This window comes from Caloenas nicobarica, chromosome 18 (genome assembly GCF_036013445.1).
Source record: "Caloenas nicobarica isolate bCalNic1 chromosome 18, bCalNic1.hap1, whole genome shotgun sequence".
Classification (NCBI taxonomy): Eukaryota; Metazoa; Chordata; class Aves; order Columbiformes; family Columbidae; genus Caloenas; species Caloenas nicobarica.
Genome location: NC_088262.1, coordinates 10,504,475 through 10,521,744, shown reverse-complemented (window position 1 = coordinate 10,521,744; position 17,270 = coordinate 10,504,475). Strand labels below are relative to the sequence as shown.

General features: G+C 56.1%; 2 protein-coding genes across 2 annotated transcripts; both read right to left on the bottom strand.

The window, feature by feature from the left end:
* Positions 1 to 493: 493 nt before the first annotated feature.
* LOC135995974 (fas-binding factor 1 homolog) lies at positions 494 to 4,914 on the bottom strand. The gene is given in 7 exon segments (XM_065647628.1): positions 494 to 811; positions 1,395 to 1,518; positions 1,874 to 2,018; positions 2,124 to 2,247; positions 2,433 to 2,606; positions 4,181 to 4,318; positions 4,762 to 4,914. Coding segments are annotated over 7 exon segments (1,086 nt in total). The 3' UTR covers positions 494 to 583.
* A 2,525-nt stretch (positions 4,915 to 7,439) lies between these two features.
* Positions 7,440 to 17,122, bottom strand: LOC135995973 (fas-binding factor 1 homolog). Its single transcript, XM_065647627.1, is given in 20 exon segments — positions 7,440 to 8,147; positions 8,730 to 8,975; positions 9,161 to 9,337; positions 10,146 to 10,299; positions 10,618 to 10,725; positions 11,246 to 11,452; positions 11,813 to 11,913; positions 12,111 to 12,195; positions 12,677 to 12,894; positions 12,985 to 13,081; positions 13,157 to 13,290; positions 13,411 to 13,523; positions 13,806 to 13,939; positions 14,161 to 14,290; positions 14,839 to 15,153; positions 15,156 to 15,311; positions 15,314 to 15,388; positions 15,963 to 16,004; positions 16,901 to 17,008; positions 17,113 to 17,122. Coding segments are annotated over 20 exon segments (2,826 nt in total). The 3' UTR covers positions 7,440 to 7,931.
* Positions 17,123 to 17,270: the final 148 nt, after the last annotated feature.

The following is a 17,270-nucleotide window of genomic DNA, read 5'->3' as shown; positions in this document are numbered from 1 at the left end:
CTGGTAAAAGCAACAGCTTTCCTCTGCTAATCCAGACAGCCCTGCGCGAGCCCCGAGTCAATATAAAAACAAACTGAAGGAAATCAGACAAAGCTCCTTGGGAATGCATGGGGAGGAAAAAACAGCCTGGACACCTCACTTGGGATTGTTGTTTTCTGCAAGATGGCCTTTAAAAACCAGAAGAACATCCCACAACAACCTCCAGACCCAAGGACCTGGGTCAACTGATTTCTGCCCTCAAACACCACCTTCATCATCCCAGGTCAAATTGGCAGTTTCTCCAACTACCATCTGTGGGTTTTTTGGCTCCAGAGAAGGACGAGAATTTCCTTCCCAGCTCCATCAGCAAAGTGGTGCCACACACAGATTCCTGTGCACAAAACTGTCACAGAAATGTTCTTGACCCCAGGTTTCCCATACCAGAATCTCAGACGTTTGTGCTTTAAAAAATAATTTAATTATAAGATACAAAACAACTTGAAAGGTACAGCAAAGAAACAGTCCAGACTGGGGGCCTTTCAGGGGTTGGAACACAAGGCAAAAGAGACTTGGGCTTTTAAACCCATTTCTCTTAAGAAACCCTCTAAGAAATGGTGGTCAGGAGCAGGGAGGACGGCCGGGATGCTGGCAGAGGTGAAGTGCAGTAGGGCGCTTTCCTCAGGATCTCCAGAAATAACTGCGTAACCTCAAAGAAATCGTGGTCCGGAGAAGGGCAGAAGGACGGACGGGATGCTGACAGACATGAAGTGTTGTATCGAGCTTTCTTGAGGGACTCCAAGAAGATCTTCTCCCTTTCTAAGTAATCATCCTCCTGAGAAGAGAGGAAGGATGGGTGGGAATGATCCCAGAAAGTGCCACAGAAACAGGGTCACAGTCCAAGGTGTTGCTCATCAACAAGAGAAGGATCCCAAAGCCTCCCTCATACCATGGCCCCCCATGAAGGGGACCCCTCCCTGGCTCCTCCAGAGCCTAGAACCTCACAGTCTGAGCAAGACCCGCAGGGGAAGCCTCCAAGAGCGTCCCTGCCTGGGGAAAGACCCAGCAGGGACCTGACGGCACAGGATGGGGACACCACAAAGCCAGAGTCCAGCAGAGCCAGCGTCTCCCACCCAGGGAAGGGCTGAGCAGAGGGCAACCCCTTCGAGCCGAGGACGATGTCCATCTCAGGTTGGACGTGGAGCCAGCCTGAGACAAGCTGCGAGCATCCCCCTCTCCTTGCCTCTGCTGTCACTCCTCTGGCTGCCCACGGCTCCTTCCAGCCCACCCGGCCCAGCCCAGGGCTCAGCCCTGATCTCAGGAGACCCCCGAGGCTCTCAGGGCCCTGTCGGGTTCACCCAGCCCAGCTCCGCCAGCAGCTCCGCAGCCCCTTCCAGCCCTGCTCTCCCCTGCCTCACCCACTGGGCCTGGAACTTCAGCAGCTGCACCTGGGCACTGAGCACGGGGTTGTCGGCCACGGGCAGGGACTCCCCGATATCCCGCGGGCTGTGCCGAGGGAGCGTCCTAGTGGGAGGCAGAAAGTCTGGAACAGGAGCCGGAGTGCGAGATGCTGCCATTAGATGAACTGCAGACGCAGACACCACAGCATCCCTTGTTCTGCTGCCTGCGTGTCCCTGCAGCGGGGTCCTCCCCAGCCTCCCAGGACAAACGGGCTTTAACTCGCCTGCCTCTCCCCTCCTGCCCCCTCCAGGCACTGCCCTGGCTCAGAGAGCTCCGCTGAGCCCCTGCAGAGGACGAGAGGGCAACTCGCACCTGAGGTTTATATGCAGGGGCACTAAACCAGCCCCCAGGACCATCCCAAGCCTCCTGAGACACAGGTACAAGCGCAGCTGCCCCCCGGCAAGTCCCTTCCCACCTGCAGCGTGCGGAAGCCTCAGCCAGGGTGCTGGAGAGACCATCGGTCGGGGCACCGAGGTCCTGGGCTGTGGTCAGCGGTGTCACAGGGTGGTTGGGCAGCTCCTCACGGGGCTATTCATGCCGTCTCCTCTGGTGAGCCGTGCTCAGCCGCTGCTGCGCGGTCTCTGGGAGAAAGGGAGAGAGAGAAGCTGTCAGAAAAGCTTCAGGCCTTGTGCACCGTGGCCCCTGGCCCAGTTGGGAGGGTGAGGAGACACTTCCCTGATGCAGACGCTCCTGCTGCTTCAGTTGCTCCTGCTGCTGCTGCAGGACCTGCAGCTTGTCGCGGAACTGGGATTCCATCCTGTGTGCCTCCCCCAGGGCTCGCTCCCCCTCCGCGTGCTTCTGGGCTAAGAGCTGCAAGGCAGAGCGGCTGGGGAGCTTGGGGACAGGGACCCTCGCTGCCCTGGGCTGGGGCTCCTCTGCGCGTCCCCTTGTTCCCCTCCCGGCACAGGATTCACGACTTCAGGAAGGCTGTGAGACCCCGGCTGTGCTGCCGGCCCGTGCTCGGCTGCGAACCGTGGTGCAGACGCTGCGCTTACCTCATTGGCGCTTCTCGTCAGCTCCTCCTGCTGCTGGACACGCAGCGCGGCCCCGTTCACCTTCTTCTCCAGCCTCAGCTCCTGCCAGGCCTCGTCCAGCCTCTGCCTGTCTCTCGCCAGCTGCTCCTCCTTGGCTTTCAGCTCCTGGCCCTGCATCTTCAGCTCTGCCCGCTCCTAGGGTGGGCACGGGGGAAACCGATGCATCACCTGCCCTGTCCCTGACACCATCTCACGTCTTCCCAAGGGGAGGCAGAGCCCCTGTTGAGCTCCTCCTGTGGCCGCTTTGGGTGCAGAGCAACAGCCCTCGGTTCTGCAGGTCACTGCACACGTTCTCCATGTTCTCACTGAAGACCTAACGACCTTGGGCAACTGATTTCTCCCCTCAAATACTGACTCCATCATTCCAGGACAAATTTCCAGTTTCTACCATCACTGCATGTGGGTTTTCACATCAAATCCCCATAATTAACAGTTGCAAAATGCTTTGAGATAGTGCTACAAAAATAGTAACAGTTGAAAGAAGGGCAGAACGTCTATTATCAGCACCTGGTTGATTAGTACTACTTGGTTTTGTCCTCAGAGCAGTATCACTATCTTGTGCTGGGGATGGAACAGAGGCCAAAGGAGTTTCTGCAGGGCAGCAAAAGAAGGGGGTGCTGGAAAACACGAATGTGTCTTCTGGAAAGCTGAAGGAAGCAGAGGCTCCAGAGAAGGACGAGTATTTCCTTCCCAGCTCCATGAGCAAAGTAGTGCCACATGCAGATTCACGTGCACAAAACTGTCGCAGAAATGTTCTTGACCCCAGGTTTCCCATAGCAGAGTCTCACACGTTAGTATTTAAAAAATCATCTCTTTACAAGATTAAAAACAACTTAAAAGGTACAGCAAAGAGACAGTCCGGACAGGGGCCTCTCGGCGGGAGGGACCACAAGACTCTATGTGAACAGAGACCTTCTCAGGTTGGCCAGAAGCATTCCCCTGCCCAACTGGTAAAGCTGGAAAAGTCACTAAAGCTTTGTTAAATGAGACCATACCCCGATTTGGGGTCCCCGCTGTGATGTCCTCTGATAGAAGACAGGTAAGTTCAAGCCACAGCAGCTTCTACTGTGTCTTTAGGCATTAAAGTGCATAACCAAACCCAAAGTGTATCCAAACCAAAGCCAAAATTCTTTTGCAATAGAGATCTACAAAATATTATCATCTCGGGTTGCGGTACGGCATAGCTCTTTGTTACCCCACAACAGTACCTAATCGAGCATTGTCGCGTAATGCAAGTAAAGATTATTAGCATTAAAATTAGAGTCACAAACATCAACAGCTACTTTGACTAGGTCGAATCCGTAGCCATGAAGCAAGCTTATGCCAAATTTCTTCAGAACTCCAAGATGTATCATCTTCAGTGACTTCATGTCATACTTTAGTTGATTCCCAAAAGGATTTGCGGTTGCTCCTATTTCAATACCGTGGGCACAGCCCAAATTTGCTTTGTAAGAGTCTTTAGCTTGTACCAAAAGCAAAATTCACTATTGGCAAGACTATAATTATCACCAATAATGCTAACGAGGGATATTTAGTTGTTTCAGATTCGACCTGTCCACATTTTTCCTTTAGTTCATGTTGGGCTATAATAGTTTTCACTAAAGACCCGTGTAAAGGCCACCTTGGAGTAAAAGCATTTGTTACTGCACTCGTACTTTTTAGAGTCACTGAGATCAACGCTGAGAGAATTGGACAGCGGAAGGTCCTACTGGCTCCGACGTCTGTTTCTTATCTGCTGCTTTCTTCACTCTTGAATACTGAATCCAGGCAGGTTGCTCTTTAATCTTGATGGCAGTAAAGGCCGGCAGCAATACCTGGAACAGCCCATTCCACTTCTCTTCTGAAGGCTGACATGAAAAAGCTTTAACGGAAACTTCATCTATTGGCTTGAAAGAAAAGACTTCAGTTTTCTTTGGCTCGAGGCTTCACTCTAATTCTGAGCAGCGCTAAAGGTAGTGCTTGATTCTACTTCCAGTTAGTTTCTTGACAAATTCTGTTTATCTGCTGTTCGATTATATAACTCAGTTTCTTTTCCACCTGCCCACTTGCTTAAGACTTGTAGAGAGTTGGCAACTGCCAATCGATCTCTGATGCTCTACTGACTTGCAGCACTACCTGTGCAACAAAACGGGGCCCTCTATCAGAGGACATCACAGCGGGTACCCCAGATCGGGGTATGATCTCATTTAACAAAGCTTTAGTTACTTTTCCAGCTTTACTAGTTGGGCAGGGGAATGCTTCTGGCCAACCTGAGAAGGTCTCTGTTCACATACCGCAAGGTAGAGTTTACTGATGGTGGTTCGAGGAGACAGCCACCCGGGATCGGAGACATCGCTCTCATATCTCTCTCTGTCTTTTCAGCAGCTTGTCTCGCAGTATCAGCTGCCAATTTATTTCCAGCTTCCTGATCAGTGTCTCCTTTTCGATTCTCCTTGAAATGCATGACGGCAACTTGTCCAGTAACAGCCCGGCTTCCGACAATTGGAGTACCATGTTTAATCTGTTCTCCTTGTGCTGTTAATAAACTTGGGCCTTTTCAAATGGTCCATGGGCTTGCAGCACTCCCAAAGCATACTTGGAATCAGTGCAAATATTACTCTTCTTCTCTCTGGATAATTCTAAAGCTCGTGCGTGTGCAGCTGTCTGGGCAGAAGCCCCAGGAGGCAAAGGTTTAGCTTCGATTACCTCGTGGGTAGTTGGTAGGGCATACCCAGCTTTATGTACTCCTTGCTTTACAAAGCTGCTTCCATCAGTGAACCAGGAGTCTTCAGCGTCTTCCTGTTCCTTTAAATCCCGTCTGCTGGAGTAAACAGCTCCCATTGTTTCCAAGCAATCCTGGACCACAGGCTCTGAAACAGATCCACTGAGGAAAGGGGCTGCATTGACAATGTTGGTAATGGCAATATTCACATCACCTTGTTCCACCAATACCGCCTGGTATTCAGGAATCTCCAGCGAGATAACCCATGGGTACCTTTTGGTTCCAGTACGGTTGTGACTGTGTGGGACACCAATACGGTCATTTTCTGTCCCCTGGTGAACTCAGGAGCTTCCTATACAGCGAGTGCAAGAGCTGCCACAGCTCCAAGACATCCAGGCCAGCCTTTGCTCGCTTCATCTGACTGCTTAGGGAAGCAGCCGCCGCTCGGTTCTGAGGACTCAATTGCTGCGCTAGAACACGCCAAGCAATGCTTGGCCTTTCGTGTGAGTATAACTAAAACGGCTTGGTGATATCTGGGAGACCCAGGTTCTTGGTTTAGTTGTGCAAATGCCCTCAAATGCTTCTCTTGTCCAATTCAACTTGGAAGTCTTTTTGTTTCACGGTTCATACAAAAGCTTTACTAAAAGTCCAAAATTATAAACTCCAAGTCTGCACCAACGTGCCATTCTAAGAAATGTCCAGCAAATAGCTTCTTTTTGCTCCATCCCCAGCCCTGGCTGCCCTCCAGAGATCTCGAATCCCAGATAAGTCACTTGGTGCTGTATCAGCTGGGCTTTCTGTTGGGAAGCTCGACACCCACTACATCTCACAAAATTTAGCAAACTTACAGTGCATTGCATACGGTCTTCTTTGGTTTCTGTGGCTATCAGGAGATCACAAAGTCTCATTTCCTGGAGGAGCTTCCCCGCTCTCAAGTTCTGCATTCTTTGATTTACTAGGAACTCTTGAAGCCCGTAGCCCTGGAAATACTCGATCCAACATTTCCTGAGGTCTATGGCTTTGCTTGTCAGTTTGAATCACTGCCAAATTTAAAAGCTCAATTCTTTTATCTTGAATGTCACTTCACCTTGCTTGAATGTTATTATTGCTTGCAATTGTTTTCATAAGTCTCGTCTCCGTAACAGTTTTGGAGACCCAGGCATAGATGAGAACTTAGGAATTCCAATTTGTTTTCCCAATTTCTATTTCATTGGCTGTTGAGGAAAGCTTTCTCTTCTTGGCCAGTAGCTCCCACAACAGTTACAAAATCTTCATCTAATGGTATCAATTCCTGATTCAAAACTGAATGAGACGTTCCAGTATCAACTAAACACTCTGATTCTTTTCCCTGTTTTCCTCGTCTCTCTCCTGAGTTTCACCACCTCGGAAGGGCAGGGCAAATAATCTTCAATTCTACACCCCGTGGGGACACACACTCTTCTATCTCGCCCTCCCCTCTCATCAGGGGAGTTTCCTGTCTTATTCTACACGCTGAACGGCATCGTTTCAACTTCCCCTGAGCTTTATTCCGCTCCCTTTTTCATGTGAACACAGCTGGATCCTGTGGTGGCAAGTTAATACCGCATTCTGCCTGCCACTCTGGGGGTTTTCGCAAAGTGAAAAACGTATCAGCATACATGACCTGAGCCCACTTTCCTTCTCTCTTCAAGAATAACGTTCACGTGGCATAATTCAGAGTTTCATTCAGAGGCCACTTTTCCTCATCATCTAATTTATACAATGGCGACTGAATATAATATGTCAGCAAGGTTTCTCTATTCACATTATCACCAGGTGGTTCCCCAATCTCCTTCCTGTGAGCTAACATAAGGTTAGTATGAAGTTAGTTATAACGGATGAGTTTCTTACTATTAATTACTAGTCAAATATAAGCTAAGCGCTCTGCTTCTAAACAACGTGTTCCTTAATCTTCAGGTCTCTTTGTCAGGCAGAACGATTTAAAACTTGAAAAATATCCCCTCGTTTTGCAGGTGGTTAGAAAGCATTTGCCATGTTGTCGTTGGTTAACCATGGGGACATCTTTGTAACTTAATCCCAGTCTACATTAATTTAGCAGCTTCTCTTCAGTCCAGAGAAGGGAGGACGGTCGGGATGCCGGCAGAGGTGAAGTGTTGTAGGGCGCTTTCCTCAGGATCTCCATAAATAACTGCATAACAGCAAAGAAACGGTCTGGACTTGGGGCCTCTCAGCAGGAGGAGCATGAGACAAAAGAGACTTCGGCTTTTAAAGCCCCACAGTCTGTGCACCCGCTCTTCACGTATCCTTCACAAGCCTGTTGGTCCAGTGGTAATTTTGGGTCGGGGGCCTTCGTTGTTTCTTCTTGGATTCTCTTCCTCTGTCTTCCAGGCAGTTTTTTCTCTGTCCTTATCGCGATATTTTGAAGCATAGAATACAACTAAAGGAATTTAAGTGATTAAACTTATTCTGCAACAGTCCTCCCTTTGTGTTTATTAAGCATCCCTGCTAATGTGTCCAAACGAACTCCTGAAGTCTCTAAGGCCTTGAACTCGTAACCACAGTCTCACATACGATGTTATTACAAGTCACGACAGAACCAGAGCTGACAGAACGGCCACTGGAGCAGAGCCTGATGAAAGGTTCCTGTAGCAGCTGTAGAGTGGCACTCGCCCTGAGGGATGGAGGCCAGACCAACTGTGGCGTCACGGGCGCTGGGGAAGAACTTCGCACTCTGAACTCTCCGAGATCGTTTTTGAAGAGAAAGGAAGAAAGAAAATCCTCTAAGAAATGGTAGGCCGGAGAAGGGAGGACAGATTGACTACTTGCACAGGTGGAGATGCTTTCCTCAGGGCCTTCATAAATGAACGCGTATACTCAATGTCATCGTCCACGGAAGAGGAGGAGGGTGGAGGGGTTGTTGACAGTCGTGAAGTGTTGTATCGTGCTTTCCTGAGGGACTCCAAGAAGTTTCTCTCCTCCTCTAAGCGTTTGTCCTCCTGAGAAGAAAGGAAGGATGGGTGGGAATGATCCCAGAAAGTGCCACAGAAACAGAGTCGCAGTCCAAGGTGTTGCTCATCAACAAGAGAAGGATCCCAAAGCCTCCCTCGTGCCATGGCCCCCTATGAATGTGACCCCTCCCTGGCTCCTCCAGAGCCCAGAACCTCACAGTCTGAGCAGGACCCGCAGGGGAAGCCTCCAAGAGCGTCCCTGCCTGGGGAAAGACCCAGCAGGGACCTGACGGCACAGGATGGGGACACCACAAAGCCAGAGTCCAGCAGAGCTGGCATCTCCCACCCAGGGAAGGGCTGAGCAGAGGGCAACCCCTTCGAGCTGAGGACGATGTCCATCTCGGGTTGGACGTGGAGCCAGCCTGAGACAAGCTGCGAGCATCCCCCTCTCCTTGCCTCTGCTGTCACTCCTCTGGCTGCCCGCGGCTTCTTCCAGCCCACCCGGCCCAGCCCAGGGCTCAGCCCTGATCTCAGGAGACCCCCCGGCTCTCAGGGCCCCGTCGGGTTCACCCAGCCCAGCTCCGCCAGCGGCTCCGCAGCCCCTTCCAGCCCCGCTCTCCCCCGCCTCACCTGCTCGGCCTGGTACTTCAGCAGCTCCACTTGGGCGCTGTACGTGGAAGCTAAGGAGGCCTTTTCCTGGTCCAGACGCCACTCCTGCTGCTTCAGCTGTTCCTGCTGCTGCTTCAGCTGCTCCTGCTGCTGCTTCAGCTGCTCCTGCTGCTGCTGCAGGACCTGCAGCTTGTCCCAGAACTCGCGCTGCATCCTGCGTGCCTCCCCCAGGGCTCGCTCCCCCTCCGCGTGCTTCTGGGCCAAGAGCTGCAAGGCAGAGCGGCTGGGGAGCTTGGGGACAGGGACCCTCGCTGCCCTGGGCTGGGGCTCCTCTGCGCGTCCCCTTGTTCCCCTCCCGGCACAGGATTCATGACTTCAGGAGGGCTGTGAGACCCTGGCTGTGCTGCCAGCCCATGCACCGCTACGAACCGTGGTGCAGACGCTCGGCTTACCTCTTTCGAGCTTCTCATCAGCTCCTCCTGCTGCTGGACACGCAGCGCGGCCCCGTTCACCTTCTCCTTCTCCAGCCTCAGCTCCTGCCAGGCCTTATCCAGCCTCTGCCTGTCTCTCGCCAGCTGCTCCTCCTTGGCTTTCAGCTCCTGGCCCTGCATCTTCAGCTCTGCCCGCTCCTAGGGTGGGCACGGGGGAAACCGATGAATCACCTGCCCTGTCCCGGACACCATCTCACGTCTTCTGAGGGGGAGGCAGAGCCCCTGTTGAGCTCCTCCTGTGGCCGCTTTGGGTGCAGAGCAACAGCCCCCGGTGCTCCAGCAGTGCCCTCACCCCTCCACCTGTGGGGACCAGGGCTGGCAGAGCTGGGACCGGACACACACACACACTCCTTCCTCAGAACGGACGCAGCCCCTCACCGTGCTGCACACCCTCAAACACGCTCACCGCACAGCAGTTCCTCGGCACTGGAAATACCCAGCCTGAGTGGTCCTTTGCCACCCTGGCAGCCCTGAAAAATGCAGCTCTGCCGCACTGTCTGTGCCACATGTCCCCTCTGGACAGCCCTGGGGGGAGCAGAACTGGCTCTGGACACGTCGCCGTGGCACGGGGAGGTTTTGCCTCATCCACCGTGGGGGTTTCCTCTCCCCAGACTCACAACAGAGGCGGCTGCGCCTGGTCTGGCTGCCCAAACTCCTCACGGGTAAAGGGGAGAGACAGAGTTGATGCTTCAGTCAACATCTGAAACGGGCTGGTGGAGCCTGTTCCTGGGACACCCCCATTCTCACCACCCCGAGCGACATCCCTGTCACCAGAAGGCAGCGCTGAACATCTCCCTGGTGAGCAGGACCCACCCGTGAGCCTGCCAGATGCTGCAGGGACAGACACCATTCACGGGCTCCAGGCCGGGGACCTCCTGTGGGCCAGAGAAACGCCCCGGACCCAGCCAGGAGCCTGGCCCGGGCAGAGGACACAGCGTGGGCTCACCTGCTCCAGCAGCCGAGTCTGCTCGCCCAGCCTGGCCTCCGTGTTGGTCACCAGCTCCTGGACACGGCTCCGCTCCTCCTCCATGTCCCTCTTGCACATGTTCTGCAGGTCACTGGAGAACTTCTCCATCTTCTCAATGATGCCGTCCAGAGACCTGTGCAGAGGAGCGAGGGGAGGGTCACCCTGGGGGACACACTTTGTCTCACTGCGAACGAGACGGGGACGTGTGCTGGGCCATAGGCCGGGCAGCCCTGCCCCGAACCTCTCGGGATCAGAGCACAGCCGGAGGAAGATGCAGCTGCTGCTTCGGGGAGCACAGACAGATACTAAATAACAGCCCAGCATCCCTGGGGGCTGCGGGTGGGAGAGAGGATGGGCCCTGCTCCTCCTGTGCTGCGGGCCTGGTTTCCCGGAGGACAGGGAACGCCCTGGCCAGGGATCAACGCGGGGACACGACACCGGCTGTCTGTACCTGGTGTGTGAAGTGGTGCTGGTCAGCACATCCATCTCTTGCTCTTTCAGCCACTTCACGTGCTGGAGCTGCTCCTCGTGTTTCTTGCGCAGTTCCTGGACAGACCCCCTGCAGGACACGGGGAAGGAGCCCAGCATGGGCTGTTACAAACTGGTGCTCCCCGTGACGGGCACCGTGGAAGAGGCTCGGTCGTGGGGCTGAGAACCAGGTCCCAGGAGCTGAGCTGGCAGGGTGGTCTGTCACGGGGCATCCCACAGACTGCCATCCACATCTGGGACGGACCACATCTGGGGGTTATGGGCTTCTCTGCCTAAAACCAGATTTCTCATTGACCCAAACTATGCAGACATCAGCAACTCATTGTTCTGAATAAAAGGAATCTGGGGGAGAGAAAACATGGGGTTCAGCATCTTTCAAAATGCAATGCATTCCGTCGGGATGATGTCTCCAGCCAGATCTCCCTGTCTCCAGCTGCAAAGCAAATCCCCACTCCAAAAGCCACTGAGCTGCCCTCAACCCAGCGCTTCTGGACTCTCCTTTCTCCTTTCACCATCTCCCCAAACCGTTCCCTGGTTCCTTCACCCAGAGCGGGGGTACCGGCACCACATGCCGCTCGTGCCGCTCTCACCTCTGCAGCTCCCGCAGCCGCTGCAGCTCCAGCCGGTGCTGCTCCCGCAGCTCCTCCAGGTCCAGCCGGTGCTGCGCCAGCAGCTCTGCCCGATCGCGCGCCGTGTCCTGCCACTGCTGCCGCAGCTGAGCCACCAGCTGCTCGTTCTGCTGCCGCAGCATCTCCACCCGCTGCCCGTAGTTCTCCTCCAGTAGGGTCACTGAGGTCCTGCCCGGAGAGAGCCCGTGAGGGGTCACGGCACCGAACAAGTGTTGCTTTCATTGCAGTACCCGGCACTCTGCACCCAAAGGGCACACGGGGATTTAGCAGCAGATCGGTGTTGCTGTGTGCGTGGGGAAACTGAGGCAGGGGCTGCTTCGCTCTCCGCATTCTGAGCCCTGAGCCCTCTGCTGCTGCCCAGTGCGGTGCCCTGGTTGGGGACTTGCTGGCAAAGGGACAGGCCCCTCCTCTTGTCACCCACCCAGGGAGGATTTGGGACGCGCCCCAGCACTGTCCCCTCAGGGGAGCTGGATGGGGCTGTAGGCGAGGACCTGCCGGAGGAGGGGAGCACAGGCCAGAGCCCGCTACCTGTGGCTGCTCTTCTGGAGATCCAGGTACTCCCGGTGCTGCTGCTGCGCACTCTCCAGCAACAGTTTGTGATGCGCCCGCTCCTCCTCCAGCATCCGCACCTGCCGGGCACCCGGGGAGAAGGTTCTTGTGCTGCCCCGGGGACAGAACCCCCACAGCAGCACTCGGTGGCCATTGGCATCTCTGGACAGGGAGGTTGCTCCTCTCTCCCGTCACCCTGATGCTGTTTGGAGCAGACGTGGCCCCTTCTCCTCCCCCTGGCTCACCCATGTCCCCCTCCACAGGCGCTGGGGCTCACCTGGCTCTCCAGCTCTGCCACACGGGCCTGGGCGCTCAGCAGCTCTGCCCGACACTCCGATGCTGCTGGGGAGGCGGCCAGCTGGCTGCAGGCAAAAAGCACCCGATGTGGTCAAGCCGAGGAGGCCATGAGAGACAAGATCCCTCCCCAACACCAGCTCCTGCCTCGCAGCTGAAAGCCTCCGTCCCGCTCGGCTGCGGCAGGATTTAGCCTTTTGGCTGCCGAGGGAGCAAAGACCCCAACAGCTCCAAGCCTGGTGCTCCCCTCGCTGCACCCACCCCCTTCCCCGGGCACCCCCAGCTCACAGCCCCTGCCCGCCGCTCGAGGCACTTGGGCTGCAATTCCCTTCTGAGCCCCGTTCAGAGGGCACAAGTCTGAACCCGCACAGGGGAACGGGACTGTGGGCTGGATCAGCGGGACAAAGACCCGCAGCATTACTCCAACCGGAGACAAGAAAGTGCTTAAATGAATTTCATAACTCTGAGGCAGGCGTTGCTGAGAGCTGCTGCTGGAGCAGCCACACGTGGAGCAGACGGGAGCGCTGCGGCCATTGACCGGGCCTTTACCTGACGGGAGAGCGGGGAGCCAGCCCTTCGCCCGCGGTCTCTGAGGGCTCGGCCTTTGTGTCTTGGGCCTCCGAGGGCTCGGCCTTTGTGTCTTGGGTTTCCAAGGGCTTGGTCTTTTTCTCTTGGGCCTCCGAGGGTTCCGCCTTTTTCTCCTGGGTCTCTGAGGGCTCAGCCTTTTTCTCTTGTGCCTCCGAGGGCTCAGCCTTTTTCTCTTGGGCCTCTGAGGGCTCAGCCTTTTTCTCCTGGGTCTCTGAGGGCTCGACCTTCTTCTCCCGGGTCTCCATGGTCTTGGCCTCTATCTTCTGCACCTCGGCCTGTGCTTCGGCTTTCCTGCGAGCCAAGGCAGCCGTCAGCCAGTCCATCGGGTCGGGTTTAGCCGCTGCCTCCTCTGCAGCCCCGAGCTGGCTGGCGGGGCCGGGCCGCCCGGCTGCGGCAGGGCTGGGGATGCTGAGTGCCGGGCTGCCCTTGGCTGGGGACAGCGGGTCCGGGTCCAGGAAATCGTCATCCTCCAAGCCCAGCCAGTCGTCTCCGCCCCTTCTTCTCTGCACGGGGTTCCGTCTGCCTGAACGATCAGGTGTGGAGCGGAGCTCTGGGTTCGGTTCGCTGCCGCTGATCTCGGCAGAAAACCTGAGGAAGAAGAAGCAGCTGCAGACCTGCCTGCAAGGGGATGCGGGGACCTGCCTGCTCAGCCGCAGGGACAGCAGGGTGGTGGCTGGAGCTACAGACACACGCACAGCACCGTACCTCACCGACTGCCCCGTTGCCGGCTGGACCGCGGGCCTGGAGCCCATCGAGGGCTTGTAGGCTCCAAAGACAAGTTCCTCCTTGTCCCAACGCTTTTCCTCCTCTGTTCAGACAAGGAGCCTTGAGCCAGCGCCCAGAGGAGCAGCTGCTGCAAAGACACCAGCCCTCCCCTCCTCCTCCTCCTCCTCCCAGGCTGCCTCGAGGGCAGAGCACAACACTTCTGCATGAGCCGCCTTCCCCCGCGCTGACCCAGAGCCCGTTAACCGCCCTGCTCACCCCGACAGAAAGGGCATTTCCCCTGCAAGGGCATTACAAATAAAGCTCGCTAGCCCAAGCCAATGCTGTCAGCTCTGCAGACCTTCCCAACGTCCCTGGCTGGGCTCACCTGGCTGCTTTGGGAGCTTTTTATCCAGTTTGAACTCCCTATGCTCTCCCGTACCTGGCTTTTCCAGGACTTTGGCCACGGAGCCTCGTCCGAACAACTCATCCAGCTTGGAGCGCGCTGGCCGGAGCTCCTCTCTGTGGGGACACGGTGGCAGATGGTTTCTCCAGAGGCAGGGCTGTCCCTCCTCACACAGCCTGGCCAGGCTGCTCTGGCTCTTCTCTGCCAAACCAGCTGCTCTTGCCCCTTGCTGGGACCCACGGGCAGAAGCTCCAGCATCCCCCCCCAGCACGGTGGCACCGGCTCAACGTGCAGCCCGCCCCCTGCGTTACTCCCACCGCCTCCGCACTGCCCTTACTCTTTTTTTGGGCCATTGCCAATTCCCATCGTATCCAACAGGTTGTCGTCATCAACATCTTCAAACGACGATGTCTTCCTCCTCTGGACCGGGGCCACCGTGCGCAGGGGCGTCTGGCGTGGGGGTAGCTCTGGGGATGGGATCACACATGGGAGGAGGTTTGAGCAGGGCAGGTGTTGGTTTTTTAAACAACAAGAGATCCAAGCAGCCCAGTGGGATTTATCGGGGAGAAAGGCCATTTGAGGGGAGCATCGGACCCATGAGCATCCCCGCTGCAGGAACAAGAGGGGCGAGTGCCTGTAACAGCCAAAGTGCAGCCGGGACCCACCCAGACGTGCCCCCGCTGGGCTTTGCCGTGGACCGCGGATGCTACGGCCACCCAAATCCTGACCCCAAAAACTTGGTCTCATTTGGCACCGTGCAGAACAGGCCGGGTGAGGCCCAAGGGAAAATCTGAGCCTCCCTTCCCGCAAAGGAAAGGCCAGTTCTGTAACCTGTGGCACTCCCTGAGCTGTGGCACAACCAAGCCCGTTATTGAGTTGCTCTAGAAATGACCGCTCTGCTTAGTCACAGATGGGACTGGGTGGCTTTCGATTTCATCAGCTGGGACCTCACACAAACTCAGCCAGGCTGCTGATTCCTTTCCTACAAGGAGGAGGCATCCAGCAACCTGCTTACCTTTCCTGCTGCTCTGTTCCAGTGTTGTCTCAGAGCTGCTTTCAGTGCCACGTTTCACGGGCATCTTCCATGGCCCAGAACTGGGTTTCGATGTCCCCAGGAAATCCCAGTCCGCGTCGTCCTTGTCCTGGAAAGCAAGAGGATGAGGACGGGCACAGGGCGAGCGCTGCGGATGCCTCAGCACTGCTCTTCCCTTGGGAGGCTGGTGCTGGGGGCCGTGGCTGCAGCGCACGGGGGCTGAGATGGGGGGATTTCGGTACTTGAAACGCTCTGTGCCCTGAGTCCTGTGCTGAGATCCTGCTGCTGCCTCCGGAACACCCAAGCCCATTGCTTTGGGTGAGGGCTCTTCCTACGACGCTTGAGCCAAAACGCACCCAGGAAGGCTGGGCTGCAGCAGCATGTGCCCCCGGGCTTTGCTCCATCCTCGGTACCTGGAAGCCTGTCTCCCACCGGACACCCACTCCCCTCTCCTGTCTTTTCCCCCTGCCGGCGATGCCCGAGAGCTCAGCCCCAGCCCTCAGGACATCCAGACTCTCTCCCCAAATTTGGGCTCACCCCTGCAGCTGCCTTGTTCTCTGCAGGGACCTTGCTGAAGAAATCATCCTCTGCAAACCACCTGTCGGGGCGGGGAGCGGGTGCAGAAGCTGAGGACGGGGCAGGTCAGGAGGACGTGGGGAGCACAGAGAGATCTGAAAGGCACTCACTCCTTGCTGGCCCGCACGCTGCTGCTCCAGGTTCTCCCACCGCTGGTCCCGGCCGGCTGGGAAGCTCTGGCAGATGTAACACGGGGTTCAACTGGAAAAACGCAGGGAGAGAGCAGGATGATGGACACGGCCATAGCCCTGGCCTGGGCACTCCACAGGGGGATTTGCCGGCTTCTCATGGACCACAGAGGCTTTTAATCAGAGACAAACTTCCCTTCACCTCCCCAGACCGACGAGCAACCTGTTCAGTGGCCTCTGGCTCTGGGAACCCGGCTGTCCCCCCTGCTCCCTGCTGCCTCCCCCCTCACAACTGGAGCCTCTCGCAGATCAAGGGCTGTTGCACCAGCAGCTCCTGCTCCCAGGAAGGGAGGACCAGGACAAGGATGCTGCCCTTTCAGCTGCAAAGAAGCTTCATTTTACCATCATATCCCCGCAGGTCCTCAAGAATGTCATCAATAGAGCCTGAAACAAGACAAATTCAAGGTGCTGAGGCAGGTGAGCTCATCAAGCTCGTGCAGAAAAGCTCCCAATGTCAACAAGGCTTGCTCTTCCGAGATCCCCCAAGAAGAAAGATTTGGGCTCAAGCACCAGCAATGTAATGTCTGCCATGTCTTCCACAGAGAGCTGCCAGGGCCAGGACTTGACCCCAAATGCACTGCTTCAGTATGAAGGGCAGCAAGAGGCCTCTAAACCAGCAGTTAGGGAGCAGGGGAGGGGAAGAACTGAAATAAACGCATATATTCTCCTCCAGATTTGGGAAAACCCACAGGAACAGAATATAGGAGCCCAGGAAGCAAATCCCTTTGACTGGAGAGGCAGGTGAATATGTTTGGGTCAGCAATGACACAATGCACTGAGCTGCACCTTTCACACAGGGATGGCGACCGTTCCGGTAGCCAGGGCTGCCACCTCATCCCAGTGTCCCCCCTCCTCCGTCCCAGGCATCCCCAGCACACCAAAGCACCTACGGACAGGGAAAGGAGACCACGCCAGTGTACTTACCACTTATGCTTCTCTTGGCTCGCGTAGCCTACGGAGAAAGGCAAATTCCCTCATTGCAAAACCAAGCGAGTCTGAGCTGGACTTTCTCAGCACACTAAAGCCAGAGGCAGGTTTCTCCAGAGAAGCCCAGCAGCACCAGCGAAGCCCTCGTCCCGCCCGCGCTGCTTGGGAAATGGCAGGTGAAACCCCGGGCAAGCAGAGAGATGTGACACCTTCAGTGACACCAGGGAGCTCAGCCCCTCCTGCCTGCCAGCTGGGCAGAAGCCCCCAGCCCTCGGGATGGCTCCTGCCTGCCAGCCAGTGCCACAGCAGCACTGGGGATTTCCCAGGCCTGCCTGAGCACCCATCACACTCACCATGGCAAGAGCCGGGCTTTCCCTTGCTCAAGATGGTCTCCTCGCAGATTCCTCCGCTGTCAGCCCCCGGGGGGGATCGAAGATCCTTGCTCACGTCCACACTCTGACCTGCAGGGAGAGGAGGATTTCCCGACTTGCTGTTAAACCTACGTCCCCCTGCCGCCCCCCCGGCTGGCTCCCTGCTGCTCGTGCCTCTCCAAGGCCCTGGAAACCAGGCTCCATCTCAGCCTTAAACACACCCGCAATCACAGAATCGCAGAAGTATTCTGGTTGGAAAAGACCCTCAAGATCATTGAGTCCAACCATAAACCTCACACTACCAAGTCCGCCCCCACCCCATGTCCCTGAGAACCTCATCTCTGCATCTTTC